The sequence below is a fragment of the Mus caroli genome, unplaced genomic scaffold (assembly GCF_978045245.1).
Source record: "Mus caroli unplaced genomic scaffold, Mus_caroli_1 scaffold_4, whole genome shotgun sequence".
In the NCBI taxonomy this organism is placed as follows: domain Eukaryota; kingdom Metazoa; phylum Chordata; class Mammalia; order Rodentia; family Muridae; genus Mus; species Mus caroli.
In genome coordinates this window covers 52,497,580-52,511,756 of record NW_028227259.1, presented here as the reverse complement: position 1 = coordinate 52,511,756, position 14,177 = coordinate 52,497,580, and the positions used below count along the sequence as shown (strand labels likewise).

Sequence of the window (14,177 nt, the reverse complement as noted above, 5' to 3'; positions counted from 1 at the left end):
TATGATACTCGAAAACAACTTTGTGTTTCGTTAACTGTAAAACAAAAAAACCTGTTTCTCTGGAGTCTTCCCTTTGCCTGCAGCCCAGCCCAGTGCCTGTCCACTAAGCAGTCTCGCAGTGTTCTTGAAGTTTTGAATATTTATTGCCAGCCTAATGACTACCTCTAAAAGCTTCTCACTGTCCTTAGCAGCTGCCTGTTATCTGCCAAGCCCTTTACGGTGATTAATAGTTCATTTAAATGTTTATAAAGTCCCAACTTTGAGTGAAAAATAAATGACATCTTTCTGACAGATTTTAAAGGAGGACTTAATCTACTGATTAATCCTGTTTCCTGTAACTCTGTGGGTGTGCACACTCTGTACCCACCACACAGCTCCTCCAATGATCCTGTCCCTCACACATTCTCTTCCTTGTCTGCTTTGACTTACGGGGCTATGTAACATTCTACCATTGTGTACTGTCCTTGAAGTTTATCTGTGTTGTTGAATATGACATGATTTCCTTCTTTATAATGATCAAATAACATTCCATTTTAGTGCCTTTGTGTATTCATTATAAACAGGAATTGTCTCCACTCCTTGACTTCAGTAAAGCTACAGTGAAAATACAATATAAATATCAGTTTGAAATTCCGATTCCTGTAGTCAGTGTGTCTGTCTTAGTTTCTGACCTGCAAATTGAAGTGATAATTGAATTGTTGGGTGATATGATTGTATATATTTAAAAAACAAAACTAATTCACACATATATTACTAGAAAAGACATGAAAGTTTAGAAAAGACTAAACATGACTTTAATGTACAGCAGCCTCCTGCCAGTATGCAGACATGGTGCCTTGGTTATTTTCTGAGTGCTATGATAAGACACCGTTAAGAGCTGGGCATAGCAGCTCACACTTGGGAGGCAGAGACCAGCAGACCTCTGTGATTTCAAGGCCAGCCTTCAAAAAATGAAGGAAGGAAGCCATGATCAAGACAACTTGCAATAGAAAGCATTTGATATGAGACTCATTGTTCTAGAAGTTAGTAGATCCATGGCAGGGGACAGGCAGGTGTGCAGGCCTGGAACTGGAGATGAGTGGGTTAGGTCTCAGGAAATGTATATGTTCAGAAATCAGCTCGAGCTGGACTAGAAGGATTTCGGGTTGCTATGTAAAAGCTAGCATACTTCTGGAACCTTGAAACAGATACCCAGTTACCAAAAGGTGTCATTTATCTAAGCCCATGCTGGCCTGCAGGCTCCCTCAGTCCCTTTTCACAAGTGCCCATTATACGTTGCAAAGCCCCATGCATGAGGGCACTGCCTAACTTACCAGACCATGTTAATCCCCTTCCCTTTATGATGGCAAGGCTCTCTGGCTCTGACAGATAGCTATGGCCACATCCAGACGGCTGCTTTCTCTCTCTGCTCAGAACTCTTTCAGATGCCTCTGGATGCTCTCATTCACAAGAAACCCCCCACCCCCACCCCGATCATGGGCCTAGATTTAGTGGTCATTTGCTGCCTCACATAGAGAGCTTACATCTGATCCACAAGTGTGCTCATGGACAGTGGATCCCTTGTACTCCGTTGGGTGGGAATGTGAGTGGACATCCTGTGAGGCCTCACCTTTAAAGCAAAAGGTTTGCGGACCATGGAGCCTGCAGTCTCACTCTTCATCTTAATGTCCTTGCTCTCGTGGGTGTGCATATGCACATGGGTATGAATATTCATGTAGTTTTATGTGCAGTAGCAGAAACTTGGGAGCAACGAAATGAATGCCTGTCACAAACAGTGAGGAACTTGGGCATGTAGTGAATAGTGAAGAGCAAAACTGGTGAAGCTGAGGTAGAACGACACTGGGAAATTATATTTACACTGGGAAAGCCTTTCACTAAGGTAAAAAGGAGGAATGTAACCTACTTTCAACAAAGGTAGTTTCAAGAAAACTGAAGAGTAAGAATAGGTTTGGTTACCTAAGAATCAGGGTTACATAGTTAGATACAGGTCATTCTCAAGTTCAGAATTTTATCATGCTGGTGGATTTTCCGATGGCTAGTACATGATAAACAATAATTTATTATCACAGACACAGGCCACGCTTAGTTGTGTGATTGCCTGTTTGTGATAAGGTTTGGAACAACCACTGAGAGGATTTAGCGTCTTGAGTTTCAATGGGAGTGGGCTAACTTCTCAGTAAGTGTTTTCTAGTACTGCCTGTATTGACAGTTACATCTCAGCTGTGTGATGTGTTTGTATGAGCCATTCCTCTGCCCTTGAAAGCACACTCGCAGATAAGTCTTGGATCAGGCAATACAGACAAGACAGCTGCTTTGTTCTTGGTCCCTCATATTCACGTCTCTGCCTCTGGCTTGTGTTGAAGGTACTATCAGTAACAGTTCTAGAGATACTGTCCCTTATGCACCTCTGTCAGAGCTTGCTATAGTCTCATAATACCTAATTACTCCTCCCCGTCTATGGACTCTAAGCTATCATTGGATTCGAGGTGAGAGCTGTATGGTTTGGTTCGTCCACATTTATCAAGGGACCAGGGTAAGAGCTGACCTATGATAGGTGCTCTGCAGTTACTGAGAAAAAGAAGCCAGTGTTTGTTGATAGACATCAAGCCCCTGGCCTTGTCGAGCATGTTAGTCCATGTTAGTTCCTGTTAGTACAGCCCACAGCGCACTTTGCTACAACTATCCTCAGTTTCATCCCGAAGTGGTCCTTGGTTTCCTGAAGCAGACATGTTAGCTTGTTCATTACTGAAATGAATAGGAAGAGACTGTTGTAAACATGACCAAATGGTGTTTTATAGCCTCTCTACAATGAAAGGGAGAGGGATTGTCCTGGACTCCTCAGGAACTCAGAACAAATGCTCCAGTTAAAGGTTTATAAAGTACACTTTGAGGGTGTAACAGACATAGCAGATTGGTTCTTGTGGTCATGACTCAGGGCCCCTTGGTGTGTTCTCACATTTTAAGGATTCAGTTTCTTGGGCTGGGAAGGGCGTATGGAGAAACCTGGTAAGGATTTTGGGTCCTGATGGGTAGTGCCTTCTGTGCTTGTCTCATCCACTTGTTCTACTAGTCTACCTGGTTAAGCCTTCTGTATTTCTCCTATAAAATATGTATCAGGATGGCTAAATAGGATGATCTTTATGTTCTTCTGTCTCTAAAACTAAGCCATAATAGGCATGCCTTTAATTGAAGCACTTGGGGGGGCTGAGGGTCAGAGGGCCAGGCTAGCACACTACCCATGATTCTCTATAAACTGAGGAGTCTGGCACCAGATGTATAAAACTGAGAACACGACGGTTCCAAGGCATGGTTGAGGGTAAGGTTTTTATTGTAGATATGGGGTAGAGTGCGGCCAGAGGCATCTGGAAGAGTCCAGAGCAGGGAGAGAAAGTAGTACATTGAACATGGCCACCAGACTGGTCTTGGACATGAGAGAGAGGAGGGAAAGAGAGAAAGAGTGTCAGCAAAGGAGCCCAGGAAAGGAAGACTAAGGAGAGAAATGTCAGGGTTCTGTAAGAATGAGAAGCAGGGGAAAGGGAGGCCTGTGAGCTGGAGAAGTTGAGGGTAAGGGTGGAGTGAGGAGGGCTACAGCTGTAATACTGAGAAAGCCAGCAGGCCAAATGTGCCTTAGTAGGTTATAGGCACCACCGTCAGCTATTTTCTCTTAGACCTGACAGTCTCAAAGTAGACCAACCATGCACTCACTGAGCCCTGATGACCAACCATGCACTCACTGAGCCCTGATGTGTTCAGTTTCAGGTACTTTGTGCATGTAATTTATATAGCGGTCTCTTCCCTCTTTCAAGAATCACGTACTTACCAACAGAGGGTGGTCCTACACATTCTGCCCCAAGGTGATTGGTTGAGAGTGTTGGAAGTGTCAGCTGCCAAGTTCCTAACAGTTCCAATTTTCTGCTGCCTTTAACTGGTTTGTGGAAGGAGCTGGAGGAAGCAAAGAGCCAGAGTTGAGAGTTTGAAGAGGCCTATCCCAGGGTTGGGGGAATTTGTGTCCTACCACATTCCACTGAGCAATTGCTTGGTGGTTCATTTTCTGCCCTTGGTTTTCTTTGCCGTGCATAAAGGGATTTGGCTGCACCTTACTTGACTGTCCTTGGTGTTCTGCGGTCCTGTGATTTAATCTACACATAGAGTGCCAGATGCCCTTCCCTCGTGTCCTTTTGTATCTGTTATCTAGAGAATCGCTGTGCTGGCACCGAGAGCCAGTGGGGGAAATCTAATCAGGAAACAGGAAGGGCTATCTACTTTATGTTAACCCTAGAAGGCACTTCGGTCTGTTATATATGTCTGTAAACTGAATCATGTAGAGTGTTACCCAGCAGAGACGTGATTAAAATGTTCACGTTTGATCTGATTCTCCCACTTCCATTGTTATGCACTGCTGAGGGCTGGGGCCCTGTAGACCATCACACTTGACTGAGAAGAGCCTGTAGGCTTGCTGGGGGACCTCTGTCTTGCAGCATCAAAAGCATTAAGTCAGTAGCTTAGAGATATATTTGTAGGTATGTGCCTGTCACATACTTCTGGAAGCTATTTCTTATTTTTGCATGTTCACATGTGATTATTCATCATACAGGTGGGTTTTGTTGTTTTGGTATGGTTTAGTTTGGTTTGGTTTTGGTATAGCTGTTATGTCTAGTACAGTGTATACATACTGCAGTGGCTTAGTTGAAAAAAGACAATGTAAATATATCAGAGTTTCTATTACTATGTAAGTACCATATAAGTAAGTGGGGTTTCCTCCACTTACATAAATTTACTGATTTCTCTGCAACAAATTTGCATGTGCTCCTTTTGCTTAAAGCTCTGAGGATGATTCAGACAGCACAAAGGGCCATGATGTTTTCCTCTATGAACCTTTATTTCCTTGCAAGTCAGTAAAACTGCTGTGAACCAAGGAGCTACTTCTGTCCCTAGGAGATGGTGACTTCTGATTGTCCTAGTTGAGATAAGTGGGATCCACTGTCCTGGCAGTTCCAGAGTCTGCATGGTTTATTCTGGGTGGTTACTGTCCTGGCTCAGAGTCACTTGGGCTCTTTTGCCTCTAGGCTTTAGCTGCAGGTTGGCTCTTGTTCTTTTGTTGCTGACCTGGGTTTGGAGATGTCAGCGGGAGTTTCCTGAAGGTTGGAGCGCTACCCCCTTAATGAATAGTTTTTCTTGGTGCTTTTCATTTCTAGACTTTTACCTGTAATAATTGTGAGGGAAAGGTACTGATCCAGGACTCACTCCTCAGCTCCAGGTAAAGCCATGCGCAATGGAGCGCCCTGCACTTCAGTACCTAGGAGGTGGAGGGTCTTATAGAAGGAGTACAGTCTTCATCCACTGCATGGTGACATTAAAGTCAGCCAGGAGACCTTGAAATTCTGTTTCCCAAATAAGCAAAGACACAAGATAACAACTGTTGCAACAAGTAGCAAGTCATTAGTTTAGAAAGCTGCTATGCCATGCTTATAAATCTAGCACTTTGTAAGCTGATGCAGAAGGATTGCTGCAAGTTCAAAGTCAATCTGGGTTACACAGTGAGTTACAGGCCACCCTAGGCTACAGATTCCGTCTCAGTCTGACCTTCTGCCCCATCCCATAAAAGAAACAAGATTCTAGATTGTGTCCTTCCTCTGCTGATGTATACTGTTTATTTTCTTAAAAAATTAAAAAAAAAAAGTTCAAGCCATTTGTGTTCCCTTTCAGCATCATACAGAATTGCCACCCCAGCCAGAGGGGTCATGTGATCAGCATACTTCCTGTCATCACAAGCAAAGAGTCCAGTCTGCGTTATCTGGGCAGCTACACCGTCAGGTGCCTAGTGTGCCCATGAGTTTATGCCTATTCAGATTCCACAGAACGCCAGTGCTGTCTGTTCGTAAAGTCCCCACTGTTAAATTGAAGAGACTGAAATCCAGGGTTCACATGCTTTCTTCAACATGGCCCTTACAACAATCACAATAAGTATTCTTAGGAAGCAATATAACATAGCTGAGGGCTTGAGATCGTGCGTGATGGGGCTGAAATCACAGCCAGGTAGGGAAATCGGTGCAGTCCTAAACTGAGGGAAAGTTTTACTTCTCAGTTTACCTGCTTAAGCCTTACCTTGTTACATCACCTTCTTCCTGGAATATGGCGACTCTCAGGCAGAGCCCAGGTGTGTCCCCTCCCCTCCCCTTCTCTGCTTCTCCTCGAGGTGGCAGTTAGAAGGTGAACTAAGTGATAAATTGATCTTCTGTTAAGAACCTCGCTTTCTTCATGAGCACGTGAAGGAGTCGCCTTCCTACTGCATTTTAATCAGACTCGAGGAAACATTCGTTCTTTTAATTGCCATACATTGTCCAATCTTCTTTGTAGGTTGGGATCATTCTTCATTATTCTACCCTTGCCACGGTATTGTGGGTTGGAGTTACTGCTAGAAATATCTATAAACAAGTCACCAAGAAAGCCAAGAGATGCCAGGATCCCGATGAGCCGCCTGCTCCTCCACGACCGATGCTGAGGTAGTGTGAGCCTTTGTTGTATCGCAGGTATTCATTACCTATTGTGTTTGCTTTAGTTGAACCACAGTCGTAACTTAGAACAACAAGAAACATTGGTGTGGCCTTTGAGAGGTAAAAGGAAAGACTTGCAAGCTGACTGGTTCTCAGTGTTCTGAGCATCAGCATCTCCACTGTAACCCTCAAGCTCAGAAGGAATGAGAGGGTCTCATGGTTATGTGCAGGGCAAGAAGGAGGTATCAGCTCCCTATAAAATACTAGCTTCTTGAAGTTTTTTGATGTCATGTGTCATTGATCTTCATCTCAAGAATTAATTTTGTCTCTCAACAAAAGACAAAATGAGTTTGGAGTTACATCTCCTTCCTGCCCGTTACGATAAAAAGAATTGTGAATGGATTGGTTGTGCTAGATGAGCAGAATTATCAATTGTGAGTAGGTTCACTGAAGGCCTGATGTGCACCCAGCTGAACGCACCCCCGCCTCAGAGTTTGCAGAACTGGCTGTGGATACGTATTGTTCAGTCCTCTAGAAAGTGCAGAATTGCACGTACAAAGAAGGGCCACTTGTGAGTGGAGGGCACTTGCTGAAGCTGCTGCCATGAACCTGCTTTGGGGTTAGGGAATGGTAGAGGTGTCCTCTGCATAAAGGAGCTAGCTGAGAAGCACAGGTTGCTTCCATTCAAGTCCATCTTGGGGAACTTGTACATTTATTAGATTAAGTGGCAGGACCGTGGGTGACTCGGACAAGGGTCACAGCTAGTTCTACTTATTGCCTATAGTACCTCAGAGAAGGGCCTCTATAGTTGTCTAAGTTTTGTAAGCTTCCTGAGTTTGTAAATTTCTTGAGAGTTTATGCATTTCATACCCAGCTCTTCCAGAGCTGCACAACAGATAGCCATGTTAAAGTGTGAATAGCTGCCGGACAGAGAACTTTAACTCAGGAAGTAAGTGCTGAGAGTGTCTTGTTAGGACAGTGTGGCATTAGTGTGGAGTGTAAGTTGGGATGCCTGAAAATAAGAAGTGTCAATGAGTCATGGGGTTTTCGCTGAGGACTGGAGTCAGAGAGCTTGTACATACTAGATGTGTGAGGAGGGTCGTGGGATTGGCTGAATCTGAGCATGCGAGTGTCAGAAAGGTGAAGATGTCTGCAGTGTTACAGTAAGCCTGCAGATGGTGTTTCCATCAGCTAAAAAATACAGGCAAAATAGCATGCATAATAAGCACCAGGGAGGTTTACCACTGCTTGGCCCAATTTGTTTCCACATGTTGCTGCCACTGAAATGCTTGTACTGAGCCAGGTCTAGGGAGAAGTTAGGGGTGTAGTGATCCAGAGGCGACATCTATTTCCAGTAGATGAGCTATGTTTGAAATGAAAAAGAACACCAGATAGACTGGATATCTCCAGCGCTGTTCAGGTTTGCTAACCCAGCCTGCAGAGGCACACTGTAGGGTTGGCTCAGATGCCTGTCAGTGTGTATAAGAACTGAAGAGTATCGGCAAGCTGAAGTCTGTGAAATCTCATCCTCCACAGATCTTCCTACTGTATTTTATGTGTGTGAATCTTGAAAGTTGCCGTGTTGTAATAGACTGACAGTTTTGGCTCACCAGCTAAATTTAATGGAAGCCACTTTCCCTGAAAACACAACCCACTAAAAGCTTAGGTAGACCCAAGTGTTCTTCCACCTGGCCACAGGGTGGCAGCAGCTCACCAGCTTTCCCCAGCTCAAAGCCAGTTCTTTGAAAAAGAAGGAAACAAATGGAAAAGCAAAGCAGAACAAAACATAACAAAGATCCAAACCAAAATCATATGGGCCATTTATAAAAGCAGTCACTGAAAGTTGTCTCAGTGTGTCATTGGAATCGTCAAAGAATGGCGTGTAAAGTGTTTAGACAATGCAGTAAGTATTCCTGACGTATAGACAGGATAATGAGCCGTTGTCTCTCCTAGGTTCTACCTGATTGGTGGTGGGATCCCCATCATAGTGTGTGGTATCACCGCGGCAGCAAACATCAAGAACTATGGCAGCCGGCCCAGTGCACCCTAGTGAGTACCCCATGTTCTCTGTACACCTGACCCCACTACTTACTCGAGGTTTGTGGGCACAGTTGGTGCCAATCTCCTAAGTGCTTTATTGAACTACAGAGTGTCTAAGCTAGTTCCTCATGTTCTTTCCTAGTTGCTGGATGGCCTGGGAACCGTCCTTGGGAGCCTTCTACGGACCTGCCAGCTTCATCACTTTTGTAAACTGTATGTATTTTCTAAGCATATTTATTCAGTTGAAAAGACACCCCGAGCGCAAATATGAGCTCAAGGAGCCGACAGAAGAGCAGCAGAGATTGGCAGCCAATGAAAATGGTGAAATAAACCATCAGGACTCCATGTCTTTGTCTCTCATCTCTACATCCACGTTGGAAAATGAGCACAGTTTTCAGTCTCAGCTTCTGGGCGCCAGCCTTACTTTGCTTTTGTATGTCACCTTGTGGATGTTTGGGGCCATGGCTGTTTCTCTGTATTACCCTCTGGACTTGGTTTTTAGCTTCTTCTTCGGAGCCACTTGTTTAAGCTTCAGTGCTTTCATGATGGTGCACCACTGCATCAACAGGGAGGACGTGAGACTAGCGTGGATCATGATGTGCTGCCCAGGACGGAGCTCATACTCCGTGCAAGTCAACGTCCAACCTCCAAACTCAAGCGCCACTAATGGAGAGGCTCCAAAGTGCACCAATAGCAGCGCAGAGTCTTCGTGCACAAACAAAAGCGCATCGAGCTTCAAAAACTCTTCCCAGGGCTGCAAGCTGACAAACTTGCAGGCTGCTGCGGCACAGTACCACAGCAATGCCTTACCTGTGAATGCCACGCCGCAGCTTGATAACAGTCTGACAGAACACTCGATGGACAATGATATTAAAATGCATGTGGCTCCTTTAGACGTGCAGTTTCGAACAAACGTGCACCCAAGCCGCCACCACAAAAACCGAAGTAAAGGACACCGGGCCAGCAGGCTCACAGTCCTGCGAGAGTATGCCTATGACGTCCCAACGAGTGTGGAAGGAAGTGTGCAGAATGGCTTACCTAAAAGCCGGCCAGGCAGCAATGAAGGACATTCAAGGAGTAGGAGAGCTTATTTAGCCTATAGAGAGAGACAGTACAACCCACCCCAACAAGACAGCAGTGATGCTTGTAGCACACTTCCCAAAAGTAGCCGAAATGTTGAAAAGCCTGTTTCAACTAGTAGTAAGAAAGATGCACCAAGGAAGCCAGCCGCAGCCGACCTTGAAAGTCAGCAGAAATCGTACGGCCTGAATTTGGCTGTTCAGAATGGACCAGTTAAAAGCAATGGGCAGGAAGGACCCTTGCTAGCTACTGATGTCACTGGTAATGTTAGGACTGGGTTATGGAAACACGAAACAACTGTGTAGCATTGCAGGGACTTCCAAGACAAGGTAAAACTGTGATACTCACATTCCTTTAAGCTATGAACTCTTAGAAACAAACTGTTTACAGCCACCTTAGGGATACAAAACAGTTCGGAATATTCTTGTGAGCTTTGGGACTTACTTATTTTATATTCCTAAATTGCCCCCCACCCCCCAAGAGTTAAAAATATTTTAAAACATGTTTTACTTGTCAAAGCACCAATAAGATATTTTGGAAGTTGAAAATATAATTTCTTAGAATCTGTTATATGTACTTAACATCTGAGGCTTGTATTTAATAAACTAAATAGAAGTTTGTCATTGTGCTGGTGGTTTATGTTTACTCTGTAAAACACATGTTAGGAGCTGGTGAGACGGCACCATGGGACAAAGGTGCAGACCGCCACGTGTCCTGGTGTGTGAGTTGTAATCCTAGCATCCATAGGGCAGAAGGAGACACCTCTCATGAGTGGTCCTCTGGCCTGCATGTGGCTTCCACCACACATGTATACATACATGCATGCATTTTAGCTGTATTTTAATAAAGTTTGTAATGGTGTTTTTCAAGGTGATCAGGCATAAATAATCAGATGTACTGTTAGCTTAACTACACTGATGATAACATTTGTATCAAAAGGATTCTGAGTTGATATTTTCATAAATACAGTTTTAATTGTTACAGGGCTTAAAAGATCTCACAGAATGATTTTTTTTAAATGGAAATACCATTGGAACCTGTTGTGTAAATTGCATATTTTTGCCACATCACTTTGATCCAATTGATGCTATTTTCCATTAATTTCGTGGTTTTCAGTTGTTTATCTTTGAGTTGCAGTTTCTTTATCTTCCCTTCCTACCACTTTTCTCTCTTTTGTCCTTCCTTCCACAGAGTCGCATATGTCACAGGCTGGCCCCACTTGCTGTATACTTGAGGGTGACCTTGGACTCCCGTTTTTTCTTTATCTCCCCATTGCTGAAATGACAGATGTATACCATTAGGTCCAGTTTATAGAGTCCTGACACTCAAACTCAGGGCCTCGTTCAGTTCATGCTGGTCAAGTATTCTACCAAAGGAGTCGCATCCCTGGTCTTGAGTCTGACTTCGTTGGTGGTCGTTCTTGGTGTACAGGAACTGTTTTTTTGAATACACTGAGAAGCTCTCAGTGTATTCAATAGGAATAGGAAGTTGCCATTCACTCTGAATCTCCTAGATTGGCCTATATTTTGATTGCCTTATGTTTTGTATTGAAGTGAACGTGTTCTTGACTTTATGCTAAAGCACAGGCCTTAATATTCCATCTCAATAGGAAACAATTCTGATAACAGAAGGCACCATTAGTTACACCTCAGTGGTCCTGAAGCATTCAGATCCCTTGTCTTAAAAGGTCTCTCTTCTGTAAAATATAGTGCTATGGGAAAAAATATCATACAGCCTGGAAATAGAAGTCTCAAAGTTTGAATCAAGTTCAAGAAGTCCTAAAAGACATCAGCAACTTACCTTAAATGTCAGACTCGAAGTGAAGTGGTCACTTCTGTGGCCATCTCAGCCACATTCTAGATCAACTAACTACTCAGAGCCACAGTAGTCTTCACAGTCATGGAGGTGCTGCCGGAGAAAATGACTGGGTTTTGGTTTGCAGTAATAAGCCTGACACTTACGCTTCGGCCCTTATTGCATGTGATGCCAGCGTTGGAGACAGTCTTTTTTGGTAGGGAAACAAGGCAAGCAGCCAGTTGATTGCCATTGGTACACTCTGTCTACTTTTCAGCCAAGCGTTGGAAACTGAGGGAAGGAGCCAAAGAGCAGAGCAAATGCATCTTTTCTTATCTTGTTTTTCTGATACAGCTCGGTCTGTTAGTTCAGTGTTGAGACTGTTTCGCTGTCCTGCTCTGCTCTGCTCCTGAAGAGAACATCAATCACTGCTGTTCCTTCCCCAGCACTTGACAAAGACCATGAGGAAACTCACTTCCTGAAGGTGTTCTATTTGGTGGGTGTTACTAATTTAAACAACTTGAGGTACAGGATGCCCAAGGACAGGTTACAAAAGAAGTCATGCAGTTGGAGGAGATGATGATGCTTTTGGGGGGGGGTTGTTGTTGTTGCTGGGGTTTTTATTGTTTTTGTTTTTTTTTTCCAAGACAGGGTTTCTCTGTATAGCCCTGGCTGTCCCGGAACTCACTTTGTAGACCAAGATGGCATCGAACTCAGAAATCCACCTGCCTCTACCTCCCAAGTGCTGGCATTAAAGGCGTGTGCCACCACCACTCAGCCTTTTTTTTTTTTTTTTTAATTTGCTTTTATTTTGTTCTTGACCCAGGGTATCATTCAGTTCAGACTCACCCTGAATTCTGCATGTAATTAAGGCTAACCCTGGGCACCTGCTCCTCCTGCTTCATTGCCCCTAACTACTGGGGAAGATTTCAGTGACAACCTGGGCAGCCTAAGTGGGGAGCTTTATTAAGACATGGAATTCGATGAGTAATGGCTTTCTCCAGCTTTTCTATTTGATGGAATTAAAATTTGATGTTTGTGTAGAGGGTATAAAAAATGCATTTCTTTTATCCCAACCTTTCTCATTCATGATTTATGGCCTGTTGCTGGCCGAGATTTTTGTATTTCTCATAGAATTATAACCTATTAACAGATATTGCACTCTTTGAGATCAGCATTTCAGTTTTCCCATGAAAAAGATTTGACAACCAAGATTTGCACATTTTTGAGTTCTTGTGTTCCTGCTCAGTTGCACCATTTGGGGGCTGAGTGGCTCTTTCCTAATGGTCAAGCCCATGTACCTAGAGTTGCCTTTGTTTCTGTTGCTCCAGAGGCGCTTGCTATGTATCACTTTATCTGATTGTACTTACACCTTAGTTGCTTTGAGTCTTAGAGCAAAACATAGTTGGTAATATTTAGAGGAATACAAATGTTTATTATATGAAAGTTACTCTTTATGCCATGTCATATAATACGAGTGATACATAGTATATATACTTTATTCCACGTTTGTTCTTTATTTTGTGATGAAATAGCAGGAACGTGGAAGTCAGAGGACAACTTTAGGAGTTGGCTCTTTCCTTCTGCCATGTAGACTCAAGGTATCAAAATCAGATTTGTGACAAGTTCTTTACATTATTAAGCCATCTTGCCAATTCTATATTACATACTATTAACTTCTATTTATATAACTCAACGTTATACTGACCTACATTTTCTATGTTTAGATAAGTATTATTCTCATTATTATTAATTTATTCTTTCATATATTATGTCCTTCTTCTTTTCCTAGTTCATCACCCACATCCCTTCCCTCCCCATCCTTTGCTTCCTTTCAGAAAAGGAATATCCACCAAATAAGGCATGTTAATTTGGAATAAGATTTGACACCTTTCCTCATATTAACTCTGTACAGGGCAACCCAATGGGACAAAGGTTCCCAAAGCAAACCAGAGTGTCAGAACAAACGGCCCCTGCTTGCTTCCTCTGTTCAGAGTCCCACAAAACCACAAAGCTAACAACGATAACATGTGCAGAGGGTCTAGGTAAGATTCGTACAGGCTCCCTGATTGTCAGTTCAGTCTCAGTGAACCCCTGTGAGTCCAGGTTTGCTAACTGTGTGTTTTCTTGTGGTGTCCTTGAACCCTGTAACTGCTATAATCCTCACTCTTTGGCAGACTCCACCAGCTCCACCTAATTTTTGGCTGTGGGCCTCTGTATCTGTTTCTGTCAGTTGCTGGCACTGACCTACTTTTTAAGTGAAGACTTAGAAACATGATCGGTGTAGAAGTACTTTTGCATATTAGCACTAGTATTAAATGCTAAAGTAAATGTTTAATATTTCAGATAGTTATTGAGTGATTAACTGATTTCCAAATTTATGCTATTTTGCATATACATAATAACAAATCATGTTCCATTTACATAAATGGTACATGGAAAAGGCAAGATATGTCCCCATGCTGCTGGGATTCTTTCTGGAGAAGGAATGTTGTTTGACTTCTTTCTTTCGTGAATTGAACTTACAGTGCACCAACTGAAGTTGGCTGAGAACATAAAAATGGAGGAAGGAAACAAACAGCATATGGGGTGGTTTGAATATGCTTGGCCCAGGGAGTGGGGCTATTAGGATGTGAAGCCTTATTGGAGGGGGTATGCCACTGTGGGAGTGGTCGCTGAGACTCTTCCAGCTGCCTGGCAGTCAGTCTTCTCCAGTTTGCCTTTGGAACAAGATGTAAAACTCTCAGCTCCTCCAGTGCCATGCCTGCC

General features: G+C 43.5%; 1 protein-coding gene across 1 annotated transcript in view; it reads left to right on the top strand.

The window, feature by feature from the left end:
• Positions 1-10,511, top strand: part of Adgra3 (adhesion G protein-coupled receptor A3) — a 97,112-nt gene extending 86,601 nt beyond the window's left edge. The window contains exons 17-19 of the mRNA XM_021162897.2: positions 6,358-6,503; positions 8,448-8,543; positions 8,677-10,511. Coding sequence (XP_021018556.1) covers positions 6,358-6,503; positions 8,448-8,543; positions 8,677-9,919 — 1,485 coding nt within the window. The 3' untranslated portion in view covers positions 9,920-10,511. The remainder of the gene's footprint in view (positions 1-6,357; positions 6,504-8,447; positions 8,544-8,676) is intronic.
• Positions 10,512-14,177: the final 3,666 nt, after the last annotated feature.